Below are 16,721 nucleotides of genomic sequence, written 5' to 3' on the forward strand. Positions count from 1 at the left end.
TCATTATAGGATAATATAATTTGGATTTGTAGAGAACATAAAGATCATCTTCTCCCACCCCTCATTTAAAAGATTGATATGAGATCCAGAAAGATTAAGTGCTTTGCCTTAGATCACACAGGTAGTGATTGACAGAGTGCGAATTTGAACTCATTTCCTGATTCTAAATCTAGTACTCTTATAAACTCCTTGTAAGGTCTAGTTCATATGTGTGTATACATACATACATACACATATATTCATATATACCTATATCTTTGTATTTTCAGTATCTAATATAGAGCTTTGCACACAGTAGTAGTTTGATAAATGTTTGTTATTGAATTAATGAATGAAATCTTAAGCCAATTATACCTTTACTCTGGAATTCTGCCAAGGCAATAACGACCAATTTGTGTTCTTCCTGTGTAGTATTGAACTATATTTCCAGAGCTGGTCCCAAATCAAATTAACTTATGTTAAATGGAAAAGGAAGAGACTTGTCTCTCATGTACACTTGGAAAAAAATTTTTATCCTGCTATTCTGGAATTTGAATACCATGTTACCTTCTAGGCATGTTAATTTGACATTTTAAAATAAATCATGTTAGCCATGAGAATAAACCCCAAAATAAATTTAGATATTTATTAGGTTATTTGGTACAAGAGGAAAGTCAGAAGAAGGCTCCCCTCAGTCTCTGAGAGGTTTATATTATATAGGGCTTCAGAGTACCAGCACAGAGAAAATTTTATTGACTTTTCATGTAATAGATGAGTAGAAAATCAGTGCTAATATCTGTAAATGTCAAAGCTGCAAAAGTTTATTAAATTATTAGATTCCTGGATAAAATTATAGCTCTTCACTGACCACTTTCCTGCACTTTTTTCTTTTTGATGGAAGTATATTATAGGTTAACTGCAATCAATCTTAGTCGCAGCAATATTTTCTTTCTTCTGACATAGGGATGCCCTAAGATATTTTACACCTAGAGGACATACTTTTGAAACTCTGGACAAGGAACACCTATGCATATTTCTCTTCCTATTTAGAAGTCAATTAATGCTGTAGGAACAGAGTGGTGGGCCCAACCTAAATAAGAAGTTAAAGGCAAGAGCTTGGTCAGGATTGAAGTATGTCATTTTAAAAATTATTGTAATAGCTATGGCATCCTAATAATGCTCCTCAGTGTAGGATGCTAATGTTAACCTAGGTAAACACAGAAGTTCAATAGACAAAATGCTATAAAGGAGCCTATATATTCTTTTGTTCCTTCATTTCCCTCTCATTTATTTTTCCTCATTTCTTTTGTTTTCTTTCTTCCTCCTTTTAGGGATATTTCTATTTCTCTTTTTTAAAAATCTTATGCATATCTTATTGCTACAGGCAAAGGCAATGTCCTCTTAGACTTTGTGCATTTTGTTAACTTGAGTGGCCACTAGGTGGTGAAGTGGATACTGTGCTGGACCTAACGTCAGAAAGACATGAGTTCAAATTCAGCTTCTGACATAACTGTGTGATCCTGAACAAGCTTTGCCTCAGTTTTCTTATCTGTAAATTGAGATAATAATAGCATTTACATTCCAGGGTTATGAGGATAAAATGAAATATTAGAAAAGCACTTTGCAAACAGATAAAACATTATACAGATACTAGCTGTTATTTACTTATGCACAAAGGAGGGGAAAATAGCCTCAAGTTTTGCTTGTTTTTTCAAACAGCTAAATAAATACTTAGAAGTTAGGGGAAAGGTTTCTATATTACAAAAAAACCTGTTATTAAACACAAGCATTTGTCAAGTCTTCATGCAGAGAGCATTTACTATTATTTCAGGTAAAATTATAACAAACTTGTAGAAGCCTAGAAGCAGCCTATCAAATGTAGCTGAGGGCTTCTCAGAGCATGGACAATAGTCATAGCTGATAGCCTGATGGTGAAGGGGGAAGCAGAAAAAAATATAAAAAGCAGATATAAAAACTAATAAAATGCCATAGACTGGAATTATTAAATGTAAAGGCACATTATTAGTGTTAAAAAAAATAAAAGAAGACTAAACATGGAGTCAGAAAACTTGTGTTTGGCCTGATTCTGGCACTTACTAGCTATGTAAACTCGTACATGTTAATTAATCTCAGAGCTTAAATTTCTTCATTCGTAACATAGTGAAAACAATAATGATGCTGATGATAATACTTGAATTAATTCATGGAATTATTTTAAGGATCAAATGAGAAAATTATGCCAAAGTTCTTTATAGCTATATGGCAAATTGTAAAGAACCGTTACTATTATTTTAGTAATTGGTATTCCTCATGATAGCTTTAAATCCTCAAAATATAGGATATGATAGGCAGCATGGCAGAGTAGATAGTCAGCCTTATATTTAGGAAAACCTGGGTTCAGGTCTTACCTCTGATACATACTGGTTGTATGAACAGGAAGTTACTTAACCCCTCAGTGTCCCTGGCAACTCTCTATGCAAGAAGTTACAAAATTACAAATAAGTTGCAGGTGCAGGGTATTTCCATACCAGTTATTCTCTTATTCTCATGAAATCACGAGATTGAGGGTGGAAAATTGAAGAAAAATGCCCATAAAGTGTGTAGTATCTTTTAGAAAGATTTTTATAAAAATGCTTAATTTTTAAAAAAGTTCCAACACTTAAAGTATGCTTTTGGAACCCCTCATTCCCTCAGGATACTGGGTAATATTTTATTCCTTTGTATATTATTTGTACATAGCTAAGGTTATTTCAGAGATCACAGAACATGATCAAATGCATTAGCATGACTTGTTTTATATTCCATAATAAAATAAAGAGGATAGAAACAATAAGCATTTTGAAGGGACAAGAATAAAGACTTTAAACTCCCATCGTGATTAGCCTCTTCCTTATATACCTTTTGTTTGCAAAATAAGCATCTTCCTTATTCTGCAATCATTTGCTAATAGTATTAATTTAATTTGCTTATGCAGGAAATACCATACTCATTTATTACAGTTTGATGGAGAAGGAGGTTGGCGCTTTGAACAATTGGATACAGCTATTCGTTTGTCACTGAGTGAAGAAAAACAAAAACTGGAATCCCAACTAGCTGGTATTCCCAAGATGCAGCAGAGACTCAATGAACTATGTGAAATTTTGGGAGAAGATTCAGTGCTGAAAACTATCAGAAAAGAAGATGAAACATCTTAATTTGTTCTGACGTGGGTTTTTTGTTGTTTGTCTTTTTGTTTGGTTTTGGTGAGGCAATTGGGGTTAAGTGACTTGCCTAGAGTCACACAGCTAGTAAGTGTTAAGTGTCAGAGGCCGGATTTGAGTCCTCCTGACTCCAGGGCCAGTGCTCTATCCACTGTGCCACCTAGCTGCCCCTATTCTGATGTGTTTTAAAAATTTTTGTCATTGCTGTTGAAGACTTTAATGAGTTCTAAGACACTATTGCAATGCGTGCAATGTGCTAACTTAAACACAGAGGGAAAAATCAGCCAGCCAAAAATGATTTATGAGATTTCAGCATGGAGACAGAATATATTTTGAACTTTGAGAAGAAAATAAACAACTGCATTGGGAAAAGAGTAATCACTATGGCGTATTCTAATTCCAAATGAAAGTCCAGTTCATCAGCAAAAGGAGACTTTATCAATCTGAATGAATATAGGCAAGATATCAGACTCTTCAGTCTACTTAATGTGCCTACTATATTAAATGAAATTTATTGCAGGTATGAAACAATATAAGGTTTGAAATTTATGTACAGATGCATAAGACAAAATGTTTATATAGGATTCCAGTACATTTATACTTAAGTTTTATGTTATTCATTATTCCTAGTGGCTGCTGAATTTCAACAAAAAGAAAGCAGTTTATTAATGAGTGGTTGAAAACTTCCACTGGAAAACCCAAAACATTGTGAAAGTAATGATATATATGTTTAGTTGTTCATGTATAATTTTAGACTTTAAACAATTTGATGCCGGCATGTAGCATCAATTCATTTTAGTGAGAATTTCACATCTGTTAAGAGCCCCTTAATTTCAAATAATGAATGGCCAAAACAAAAAAGGACGATCCCCTAAAATGTTTGATTCAACTTATTATTTTCTATGTAGCTACATGTAACCATAGTCCAGAAATGAAAAATTTATGAGTCTCTAATAGAAGAGGCGCCAAATTATTTTTTATGCTATAACAAAAAATAGACCTTCCAAAAATATTGGAATGGAAACGAATAGAACATCATCTTTCCCCAAACCTAACTGGTTAGGAAATGAAAGCAGATTAGTTGATGTGTTGACAGGAAAACTGGATTTAATCATTTTTGTGTTAATACTATTGTTGGCTAAGTAACAATGATAAAATAAAAAGTGTGGGTGACATTAGAATTTATTCAGTCAGGGACAAGGAAAGATAGTCCTTATTCTCACCTCCTGGTTTCCTCCCAATCTCAGATAAAATCCCACCTTCAACAAGAAGCCTGTTCGTACACAGTTCCTTGCATGTTGTCTTCCAGAGCTTGAATTCTTTTGTGCCTTTCTTTGTATCCCCAACACAGCACAGTCATTGGCATATAGTAGGCACATAAGGAGTACATAAGAAGTAATTATTCCTATGCAATTAACTTGATATTTTTGTTTTATTATACAGAATATCTAGGTGACATGGGTTAAAATAATGATAGCTAACATGATAGTGCACTTTAAATTTTACAAAGCACATTACATATATGTCTGCTCTATATAGTGATATAAGTAAAAGTTTCAATTAATTTTACTTTCTATAGCTCAGTGATTCCAAACAGATGAAAAAACAGTATTTGAGGTTTCTGGTGCTTGTGACACCATGTTGACTGACCAGAAAAAAAGAACTAGAACAATCTAAACTTTTAGTGTCCTCAGGTTCTAATGACTCATATAAGCATTAACACCATTTTTGCCTTCTTAGTTGTTAAATTCTAGGTCAAATTTCATGAATGAAAAAGGAAGTTATTGGAAAAACAAAGAAATAAAAAGGCTTCATTTGGACTACTATTTTTGACTGTTATGTCTTCATTACTTTCTGATTTTAAAAAATCCAATAGTTTCTAAACCCTTAGCATCTATTGAGTATTTAGCATCAGGACTCTCCCAGGGAGATCTATGGCATAGGGAACTCTTAGATAAGGAAGTTTCCTGTACCATTGCAAGCCAGAACCTTCTCTGCAACTGATAGTTTTAGACAGTTGCCTAGAGTACTGAGAGGTTAAGTGATTTGTCCAATGCCACACAGCCAAAATATTTCAGATGTGGGGCTTGAACCCAGATTTTCTTGACTCTAAGGGCCTTGTTGATTCACTATGCCATCCTGTTTCTCATTTCATGCACATTCTATCCATATAATAAAGTACAACTGCATTATTTGTCACATGTAAGATTGGATGAGATTTGAATAATAACATTTTCATGGTGCACTTAAAAATCATTGTTGCCAATTGAAAGTCACCCACATTCACATGTTCCTTGAGAAACATTCTTTGTACCTTCTTATTTTCAGTTGTTTCCTAACAGTGGGAATGGCTTATTAAAATTTTTACTTTCTAATAACATTCAAGCTGTTTCCATAATGATCCACTATGATGTATCATATTTCTCTCTTCCCATTATCATATTCATTGGAAAACGAGAAAAAAATCAAGAAATCAAGCAGCTATCTTTGGATACATCAAGGAATGAAGAGAAGAGAAAACCCACATGTACATACTTTAATACTCAAACTACACCCTGCACACTACCTAAATGTCTTCAGTAAAGAAAACTTCCATGATGAAATATAAACTTAGTTTTTAAAAAATTATTTAAAAAATTTTTATAACTTGGAAAGCAAATTACATTCTATGAAAAGATTACACTATTATTTCTACAATATGCCAAGCATGATGCCAAAACAATGTATCCTCTATAAAGGCAACATATCAAATCATTCTGGATTATGTCAACTATAATATGTCTTGAAAATTAAGCAAGGTCACACTTACTTGCATATGGAATGGTTTCTTTTTATACAAATTGAAGATAAAAATTTTTGAATCATTAGTTCTATGTAAAATGTCATGATTAATAATAAGATTAGCATGAAATAATAAATGAAATCTGGTTGTCATAATTTCCTGATCCATAAACCCAGGAAAATAATTTGTTTCTTGAATTAGAAACTGACCTTATATTAATAAAAATTAGTGAGAGATAAATTTCACTTAATGATGTCAAAAAGAATATTGGGGGCAGCTAGATGGCACAGTGGATAAAGCACCAGCCCTGGATTCAGGAGTACCTGAGTTCAAATCTGGCCTCAGACACTTGACACTTACTAGCTGTGTGACCCTGGGCAAGTCACTTAACCCCCCATTTCCCCACCAAAAAAAAAAAAAAAAAAGATTTATTGATGCTGTTTGTTAGGGGCAGCTAGATGGTGCAGTGGATAAAGCACTGGCCCTGGATTCAGGAGTAACTGAGTTCAAAATCGGCCTCCGACACTTAACACTAGCTGTGTGACCCTGGGCAAGTCACTTAACCCCAATTGCCTCACCAAAAAAAAAAAAATGTCGTTAAATTGGAAGGTGACTGACTCTCTATGACTGCCTCAGAGTGTATTTGCTGCCTAATATGTAGTGATTTAAGCCCACATCTTTCTTTTTATACTTTTTTTTAGTAGCTTGAGCATAAGAAAACAAAAGATATTTGATTAGAGTTAAGCATTTAGTCATGGGAGGAAAATAGTACATTAGTTAATTGAGTTAAATGACTATGTTATGACACAGACTTTTATTTACAGATTATACAACCCATGATCCTTGACACACAATGCTGTTCTCATAGTAGGCACTAAATAAATTATTCTATATGTTTCATTTATTAGCTTAAGTCTTTCTTATATTATTAATTTTTGTGGGGTTTTCAAATCTCCTAAATTTTACTGGCTTATTTGATCAGCTCTTGTTTTTAAATATATATGTATATATATATATATGTATGTATGTATATAAAATGTTAAGAGATCAGATGTAAGGTCCTTACTTTACATAATAATTGCTTTCTAGCAAAGATGTAAGAAAAGCACATTTATGAGCTGTATTTTCCTTTTGATTTCTCTAATATTATAAATTATAGATGTGATCCCATAAACAAATTCTTCAAGTTATAGAGTTAAAATTTTTTAAAATAAAAAGATAGCTAGCAGATGAATGTCTCTTTGGCCTGTTGGACATTGTGGTACAAAAATTGAGAACCATCATTCTATGACCATTCTTTGCATTTTCTTTGTATGATTTTCTCTGCTTTAAGATCATCTACTCTGAACCATTCTTCAACTATAAACATTTTTTCTTTGAAACTTCTTACATAACTCCCATAATTTTGTTCCCTTCTTTTTTTTTCTTTTTTCTTTTTCTTTTTCTTTTGCTGGGCAATGGGGGGTAAGTGACTTGCCCAGGGTCACACAGCTAGTAAGTGTCAAGTGTCTGAGGCCGGATTTGAACTCAGGTACTCCTGAATCCAGGGCCAGTGCTTTATCCACTGCGCCATCTAGCTGCCCCTGTTCCCTTCTTTTGTTTAGAATAGTTTCAATATGAAATAGATGACACTAACACTATGTTATACTTCAGTAATTGCTACAACTAATAGGGAAGGGAGTAAGCATTTATATAGTACCTACTATGTGCCAGGTACTGTGCTTAGTGCTTTTATAAATATTATCTCATTTAAGTCTCACAACAACCCTTCAAGGTAGGTGCTATTATTATTTCCATTTTGCAGTGGAAGACACTGAGGCAACAGAGATTAAATGATTTGTTCAAGGTCACACAGTGTCTCAGGTCAGATTTGAACTCAAGTCTTCCTGACTACATGATCTACTAATATATGATGTTCCTTAAGTATTCATTAAGTTTAAAGCTTCAAGTCATGTAAAATTTAACTAGTTCCCTTCTTTTTCAATTCTGTAACTTCAAATTTACTTAGAATGAGGGCTACATATATTAAGAAGACTTAAGAAGAAATAAAAGAACAACTATGTTCTGAAAAATCTAATATGTATAATCTACCTAGTGCATAACCAAAATTGCATGTACTTAACACATTTTAAAAAGTTTATAATCCACAATTAGTTTATTCTTCTTCTCTAGTTTCTGTGTAAATAGTGAAATGGATAAGTTTTCAATAACACTTCTTTATTGAAATTTTATATTATTTAATGTCCTTTATGAACAATGTAGCAATAAATGTAATTTCTATTTTAAATATTAAATAACTATAATTTATTTGCTGTGCAATTTAGTAATATTACTTGATTTCTATCATGTGAATTACAACCTTATGTATCTAGATTGATTGGAAGTAAAAATGACCTAAATACAGAAATACTAGATTAATCCAAGTTGCTAACTTGGGACCTTTGCTCTCTAGTGGAAAAAGGCTTAAGAATGGAAAGGATAAAAGTGGAAAGACATCTCACCAGAAAACAGATATAGTGGAACTTATATGCATACTGGTTTGCATTGTATGCATACCAATATAGTGTGTGTTGTATACATACACTTCCAAGGAGATAAACATTTTTCCCAATGGATCAAATTTAAAATGTCCCTTTCTGCAGGCTAGCTTGCTTAGCAAAATAAGTCAAACATAGCAAAGATCAACATAAATGAGGACTGAATAAAATAAATTGCATTATAGTCTTTGAACAGTAGAGCCAAGTTGACCTTTTTGCACAAGACATCTCTTATTTCTGCACCTTTGAAATCGGTGTCTCCCCCATGCCTGTAATGCACTCCCTCCTTATCTCTACCTCTGGAAATTCCTGGCTTCTTCAAGGCTTAGATCAAGCCTTCATCCCCCAGTTGTTGTTGCCTCCCTTCCCCCAAATTATGTTGTGTCTACTTTGTATGCATGTACATCTTCATGCATGTATATATGTATGTGTGTATATCACACTAGATAGTAAGCTCTTAGAGAGCAAGAACTGTTTTACTTTTGGCTTTGTGTTCCCATCAACCTAGCACAGTGCCTAGCCACATAACAGACAATAATAAATATTTGAAAATAACCTAAATCCTTGTTAGTCATTTTTATTATGACTTTTTTTTAGTAGTGAGTAAGTGGAAACAATATAGATGCTTACTGAATGTGGAATGGCTAAATAAATTGTACTCGAAGAATGTGTGGATTCAGGACACTGCTCCTATCTAATTGCATTCTTTGAAGAGCATGCCATTACTTCAAAAGCCTATGGGTCCTCAGACACTTAACACTTGCTAACTGTGTGACCCTGGGCAAGTCACTTGGCCCCAATTGCCTCACTAAAAAAAACAAACAAAAAAAACAAAAATAAAAAGCCTATGGGTAGTCTAAGTATTGTTAATATGAAGAACTTATAAGGAAATGTGTTCCCATGGGAAAGCATGCTAGTCCTAGGCTGTATAATGTAAATCACCTGGTCAGGTTGTGATTTTTTTCTGGAATATACTAATTACTTTTTTTTTTTTTTGCGGGGCAACGGGGGTTAAGTGACTTGCCCACAGTCACACAGCTATTAAGTATCAAGTGTCTGAGGCTGGATTTGAACTCAGGTACTCCTGAATCCAGGGCCAGTGCTTTATCCACTGCACCACTTAGCTTCCCCCAATCCTGGTCATTGGTAATGAAACAATATCTAAGTGAATTCATTCACATATAGATATATTTAATTGGAGGTTCATAAACTAATGAAAAAGATGATTTTGTATTTCAACATATCATGCCCAGGTGATGGCAATTAAATGCTTAAAGTGAGTTATGCTAGCTAATTGCTTAAGCTAAATTAAGTTTCTGTCATCATTTGCAAACTGGAAGTATAAAAATAGCCCCAATGTTATTAATGTATTGGATATTTTCAACATATAAAAACATATCTTGAAAAAATAGATTCAATAGTCACATTTTTATTTAGCATATGATGTTAATTTTCTCATTTTAAAAATATTCTTCTAGTAGTTTATCATGTCAGTTTCTTAAAGATTTTTAATTTTGTTCAAAGGACCGTTTCTAAGAATTTGAAAATAATATAGCTATTCCACTTACATTTCCCATTACAATTTCTTCATATGAACAATATCTAGTCAACCTGTAAGACTTTGAAATGTCAGTCTCTGCAGAAACACAAAAAGTAGTTTAATTAAGATTAACTAATGTAATTAAAATTAAGAAATCTTAATCATATCAATACAATCCCAAAATAATTTTAACAACCATAATATCATAGATGACAACAGAAATGAATTTAATGTATATACTAGGTTGTCATAGTTCTGCTGATAATTGCTGATTATGATATTTATTTAATCAAAATTGACAGGTATTTTCTGATTGAAAATTGGTGTTATTGGAAAAGAACAAAAATTATTTCAATATTGTAATTAAGCCAATAAATTATGAAAATTAGGTGCTAACAGTTTCTGTTAAAATTGTTCTTGTCTATGAGGCTTCACACAGTGAAATCCCAAATGGAGTGCCTAGGAGGAGAGACTGGGCTTGTTTCTTCCCTTGGACTTCAAAGTGTCAAGTGTCTGAGGCCGGATTTGAACTCAGGTCTTCCTGACTCTAGGGCCGGTGCTCTATCCACTGTGCCACCTACTTGCCCCCAAGCTATTTTTTAGAACCATAGAATTTTTGAGTTGGAAGAGACCTTAAAGATCATCTCATTTAATCCTCTCATTTTACAGATAAGAAAATTGAGGTACAACAGGTTGGTTGTGACTTGCTCAAGGCCACTTAACTTACCCACAGTGGCAGAACTGAAACTTGGGTTCTTACTTCCAAATCCAATGCTCATTTTCAGTTAGTCAAGCAAACATTTATAAGTGCCTACTATGTGCCAGAGGGGCAGCCAAATGATGCAGTGGAGAGAGTGCTGTCTCTGGAGTCAGAAGGACCTGAGTTTGGGGGAGCTAGGTGGTGCAGTGGGTAAAACACCGGGTCTGGATTCAGGAGGACCTGAGTTCAAATCCGGCCTCAGACACTTGACACTAGCTTTGTGACCCTGGGCAAGTCACTTAACCCTCATTGCCCCACAAAAAAAACGCTCTATAATTTGTAATTATGCCCAAAGGGCTATAAAGCTGTGCATACCCTTTGACCCAGCAAATACCACTATTGGATCTTTTTTCCCAAAGAGATCATAAAAAAGGGAAAAGGACCCACACGTACAAAAATGTTTATAGCTGCTCTTTTTGTGGTGGTGAAGAATTGGAAATTGAGGGGCTGCCCATCAATTGGGGAATGGCTGAACAAGTTGTGGTATATGAATGTAATGGAATTCTATTGTGCTGTAAGAAATGATGAGCAACTGGATTTCAGAGCAACCTGGAAGGACTTGCATGAACTGATGATGAGTGAGATGAGCAGAACCAGGATTGTACACAGTATCATCAACATTATGTGTTGATCAACTATGATAGACTTGATTCTTTTCAGCAATACAACAGTACAAGAAAGTTCCAAAGGACTCATGATGAAAAAGCCTCTTCAAATCAAAAAAAAAAAAAAAGAAAAGAAAAGAAAAGAAAAAAAAAGAACTGCGGAATATGGATGCAGATTGAACCACGCTATTTCTTTTGGTTTTTGTGCTGTTGTTTTTCTTTTTTGAGGTTTTTCCTTTTTGTTCTGATTCTTCTCTTATAACATGACTAATGCAGAAATATGTTTAATGTTATTGTACATATATAACCTATATCAGATTACTTGCTGTCTTGGGCGGGGGAGGGAGAGGAGGGAGGGGAAAAAATTTAACTTCCCAGTTTTCTTACCTATAAAATGAAAGATTTAGACTAGCTAATTTCTGAGATCCCTTCCAGACTCAGATATATGATCCCATGATTCTATTAACCAAAGTATTATATTTTGCATAAGAAAATATGCTACAACACTCCAAAAAGAAAACATTTACTTTTCTAGTTGTTCCTTACCCCCTAGTAGTATCTACGAATTCATACTGTGTCCTTTAGTTGTGCGGCATACATTTTCCAGAGCCTGGTTTAGGTAATCTCATTCAGATGTCCTATTACCACCATTCATCTCTTGCCAAAACAAGCTTTGGATTGGTTTTAGATTGCAGCTTCCTCTGCACATCTTCATAGGCTGCTGAACATATGGATGTGTCACATATGGATGAATATATGGATGTGTCACAACTCTGCTGACTAGATACATTTAAAATTCATGCTACCTAATTACAATCCAATTAATTCACTACATCAAGTCAATCTTTTTTATTCTTCCATAATTATCAGTCTCACTCCCCAGATAAGGTATTTCAAACATTCTCTTATTCAAAATCCCCACATTTCCATCTCTCTCTTCCAAGGACCACACCTCTTTACTTTGCTGAGAAAATGGAAGCCTTTGGGGTTGAGATACCTTTTCTCCCTTTTTCTTCATATCAAAACCTTTTTTTTAGCGAGGCAATTGGGGTTAAGTGACTTGCCCAGGGTCACACAGCTAGTAAGTGTCTGAGGTTGGATTTGAACTCAGGTATTCCTGACTCCAGGGCCGGTGCTCTATCCACCTAGCTTCCCCATATCAAAACCTTTTGACCTCGTAAACTATTCATCACCCCTGCCTCTTTTATGTAACTTCTGATGATAAAATAGCTCTTCTTAACAAAGCTCTCTTGGCAAGTGCCGTTGTTCCTATCCCTTCCATGTTCTCCAGCAGATTGCAACTTCAATCATCCTTTCTCTTTTTAATCTTTAACTTCTTTCTATTTGTTCTTTCCCTACAGCCATCAAACATGCCCAAATTTCTCTCATCCTTAAAAAGTTTCACTGGATCCTAGGTTACCCTAAAACTATAATACTATATCTCTTCTCCCTTTCTCAAACTCCTTGAAAAAGCTGTATATAATTGCTGCTTCCACTTTCCCTCCTCTCATTCATTCACCTCTCAACTCTATTAAATCTAGCTTCTAATCTCATCACTAAACTCAAACTGCTGTAATATTGCCATCTGTAAGGGGCTAAAATTCTAGCTAAACTGTCTAAAAATCTATAGAGTGGTCGCCATAAATTAGAAGCTTTAGCAAGAGTTTAGACTTTTAAGTTTTTATTAAGGAGCATAAGAATTTGGAGAGGAGAGAGAAAGAGGTAATAGATCTAACTATTTCTAAGAGACCCCATCATCCAACCTCTCTAACCTGAGGTCAGGAACCCAAAGCCCCAACGCTTCCTTCCTCGTCCCAGAAGCCTCCTCTCCCACCAGAAATAGGGCCGTACACACACACACACACACACACACACACACACACACACACACACACAGCGCCCATGCTAATTGGTTGGCAGCCCTGATTGACAGAACTAACAGGTGGCTCTACAGCTGCAAGCCAGCCAGCTTCCGGACGCTAATGCTTCATGGCTTATCCTCATATGCCTTCTCCTCATGGCAGAGCTTCCCTACAGCATCTCTCCAGCAGGGGGCATAATTCCAATTCTCACACTGCTATCTTCAAAGTTATCAATGATCTCTCAACTGCCAAATTGTCTTTTCTTAGTCCTAATCCTTTATCTCTCTTTGCCTATATGCTTTATGAGTATTAGGATCATTTAGCCTAAATGACTTCGTATTGGAGTCCTATCATAACTAGCTATATAAAACAATATAAAGATTACAATTATTAAAAGTCCCCACTAAGTTTGCTTTAGGGCAAGGTGCTCCCTTGGTCAGCTGAGCTGGATCCTTGGAAGTTGTGTCATTTTAGCTGACAGGCTAATCCACAACTGAGTTGTGTTAAGAAGGTCAATCAGGGAGCAGCTAGATGGCGAAGTGGATAGAGCACCGGCCCTGGAGTCAGGAGTACCTGAGTTCAAATCCGGCCTCAGACACTTAACACTCACTAGCTGTGTGACCCTGGGCAAGTCACTTAACCCCAATTGCCTGACTAAAAAAAACAAACAAACCAAAAAAAAAAAAAAGAAGAAGAAGGTCAATCAGGAGGCTTCTACCTGGATTTAACTGTTAAAAACTCTGGTTCTTGGTAGGAGGCCCTGAGTCTCAGTGGTTGCTCATTGACCCAAGACCAGGAAATGTTAAACAAAAAAGAAATAGAGACATGATGTGTTCACAAACACATGGAGAGAATACAGTTTACTACTGCCTTTCAACCCTACCAGGCTGCTCACAGAAGTGTCTCTCATTTGAAAGCTACTAGGGGAGAGACAGGGACTATTGGGCATGCTCTGCATTTCACCAGGAAAGAGAAATTTGAGCATATTTCAAGGACTAAGCCCTCATTGGCCAGTCCTTCCATTACACAAAGAAGGTTTGTTGGTTTGGGTTTTTTGTTGTTGTTGTTGTTGTTGTTGTGTAGGGGTTGGGGTTGGGATAGGGGTGAGCATGGTATTTTTCACTGGAAAGAGATTGATAATAACAATTCCAAAAAATAAATAAGTGAAAGATAAGAGGAGACAGACAAGCAGGATAGTATCAAAATTAGCAAGTTGAATTAAATATACATCTTTTTTAAAAAGTATAATCTGTATATAGTGGAGATTCTTGGTTTTAAGTACAATATTCTTTAGCTCTTCTGTATATATGGAAATGTTCATACTTTATGATGTTCATGATATTGTGATGATAGTGGTCCTTCCAGCTTCCTACTTTCTTCTCAGTGCAATGACAGGAGAGTTTATGCCTTGCTCTCTTCCTCCAAACTTAACTTTCATAACTTCAGGAAGGCAGATATGGTAAAGTGAAAAGATTAGAATCTGACGACTCATGTTTGAATCTTTTCCTGTCATTGAGCCACTGTGTAACCTTGGGCAAGTCACTTAACCTCTCTAGAAGTCTCTGTTTCCTCATCTTAAAATGAGTGTAATAATATTTATATTATCTACCTCATGGGGGAGGTTTAATTCAGATTCTATAAAACACTTTATAAACTGTAAGACACTGTACAAATGTCATCTATTATAGGCAAAAGTCAACTCTTCTTGTGCTTAAATCTAGCTCTGCTTGGGTCTTGCTGGTGACCACTGTCTCCTATCTCCATTTGAAAGGTAGACACACTTACTTTGTGTCCACAAATTGTCTATATAGATTTGTCCAATTACTCTCTTGGCCCAGGACAAAAGAAGTTCTACTTTCTTCACTCATGCTTGGCATATATATATACTATATAAGCAAGGTTTGACTATGGGTAATACCTTACTCATTAATTAACACAGACATGAAGGGAATAAAATAAAAATATATTAAAACAATTAATGTACAGGCTGTGTCCTTATCCTCTCCTACCCTTTAGATATGAACCTATAGGCATGCCCCAAACCCAGGACTTCCTTATTATACTTCAGGTGGTTGTACTTGATCAATTTCACTAGGAGCTGGAGGTGTTCTTCCATCTACTTTTCTATTCATGATCTCCCAAAATGTCAAAGTCCAGTCAGTTGAAAAAAGCTACCATGGTCAACTCCTGATGTTTCTGCTTCACTATCACAGTTCTGCCTCTAGTTGGTACCTCTAACCCTTCCTTCTCATTGCTTTTTAGGCAGGCTAACTCACTGACTGGATTTTATAGGACTGATAGATTTTTGCTGCCTGTTCATTACTAGTGGAGTACTGGAATTTAGTCAAAGGAGGCATAGATAGAAAGAATTTTTTGACTGATATTCTCCCTTTTCCATAACAGTTTGAGTATTTTCACTGACGCACATCTTACAGTTTTCTGCCCCTATTGTTTAGGGGCAGAACTTATACTTCAAAACTTTATAGGGGGCAGCTAGGTGGTGCAGTGGATAAAGCATTGGTCCTGGATTCAGGAGGACCTGAGTTAAAATCTGGCCTCAGACACTTGACATTTACTAGTTGTGTGACCCTGGGCAAGTCACTTAACCTTCATTTCCCCACCAAAAAAAAAAAAAAAAGGCAACCCCCCCCACCCCCCACAACCAAAACTTTATGAGTGAAGCTGATCTGAGAGATGGGGCATTTAGCTCTAATCCCTATTATATTACCCTTATTCAAAGTTGAGATGGTAGTGTTAAACAAAATGATTACAGAGGGACTAGCCTGAATGAGGGATAACTTAAAGTAATGTATTTACTTCTATGTAGAGACTAACACCCTAAAACTCTTTTAAATATCTTTATGTTTTTATGCAAAAAGTAATTCATTGAAATTAATATTTATTGAGAATCCACCGACGTGTCATTACTCTTTTAGAGACACGAAAATAGAAATTTACAATTTTTACCTCAAAAGACTTTTGTAGGTGGCTAGGTGGCACAGTAGATAGAATGTAGTACCTGAAGTCAAGAAGACCTGAGTTTAAATCCAGCATCAGACACTTACTAACTGTGAGACCCTGGGCAAATTGCTTAACCTCTGTCTGATTTTGTTTCCTCTTCTGTAAAATGAAGCTAATGATAACCCCCCCCCCATTGTTGTGAGGATAAAGTGAGATAACATATGTAAAACTCTTCATAAACCTTTAAGCACTATATAAATGATACCTATTATTAGCTGTTATTAATCCACTTGGCCTACTGGAATTTCTTCAGCATATAAATAATATACTACTTCTACAGGGAGAGAAACTGAGAAGGAAAAGTAAATTGTCCCTTGTTTTACAAAAAGCAAATGAGTAAAGAGCAAAATTGGGATAAGATCACTGTAATGATTGGAATGACGCCACCTACTGGAGACTTGCTGTGGGAAAGCTCCACCATGAGGAAAATGCCTC

The 16,721-nt window shown here is 35.3% G+C and overlaps 1 protein-coding gene across 3 annotated transcripts in view; it reads left to right on the plus strand.

Annotated features, from left to right (window-relative positions):
• Window positions 1–6,290, plus strand: part of ABCD2 (ATP binding cassette subfamily D member 2) — a 121,529-nt gene extending 115,239 nt beyond the window's left edge. For all 3 annotated transcript variants that reach the window (XM_043964933.1, XM_043964934.1, XM_043964935.1), the window contains one exon: window positions 2,954–6,290. In XM_043964933.1, coding sequence (XP_043820868.1) covers window positions 2,954–3,173 — 220 coding nt within the window. In that variant the 3' untranslated portion in view covers window positions 3,174–6,290. The remainder of the gene's footprint in view (window positions 1–2,953) is intronic.
• Window positions 6,291–16,721: the final 10,431 nt, after the last annotated feature.

The sequence above is a fragment of the Dromiciops gliroides genome, chromosome 5 (genome assembly GCF_019393635.1).
Source record: "Dromiciops gliroides isolate mDroGli1 chromosome 5, mDroGli1.pri, whole genome shotgun sequence".
Lineage (NCBI taxonomy): Eukaryota > Metazoa > Chordata > Mammalia > Microbiotheria > Microbiotheriidae > Dromiciops > Dromiciops gliroides.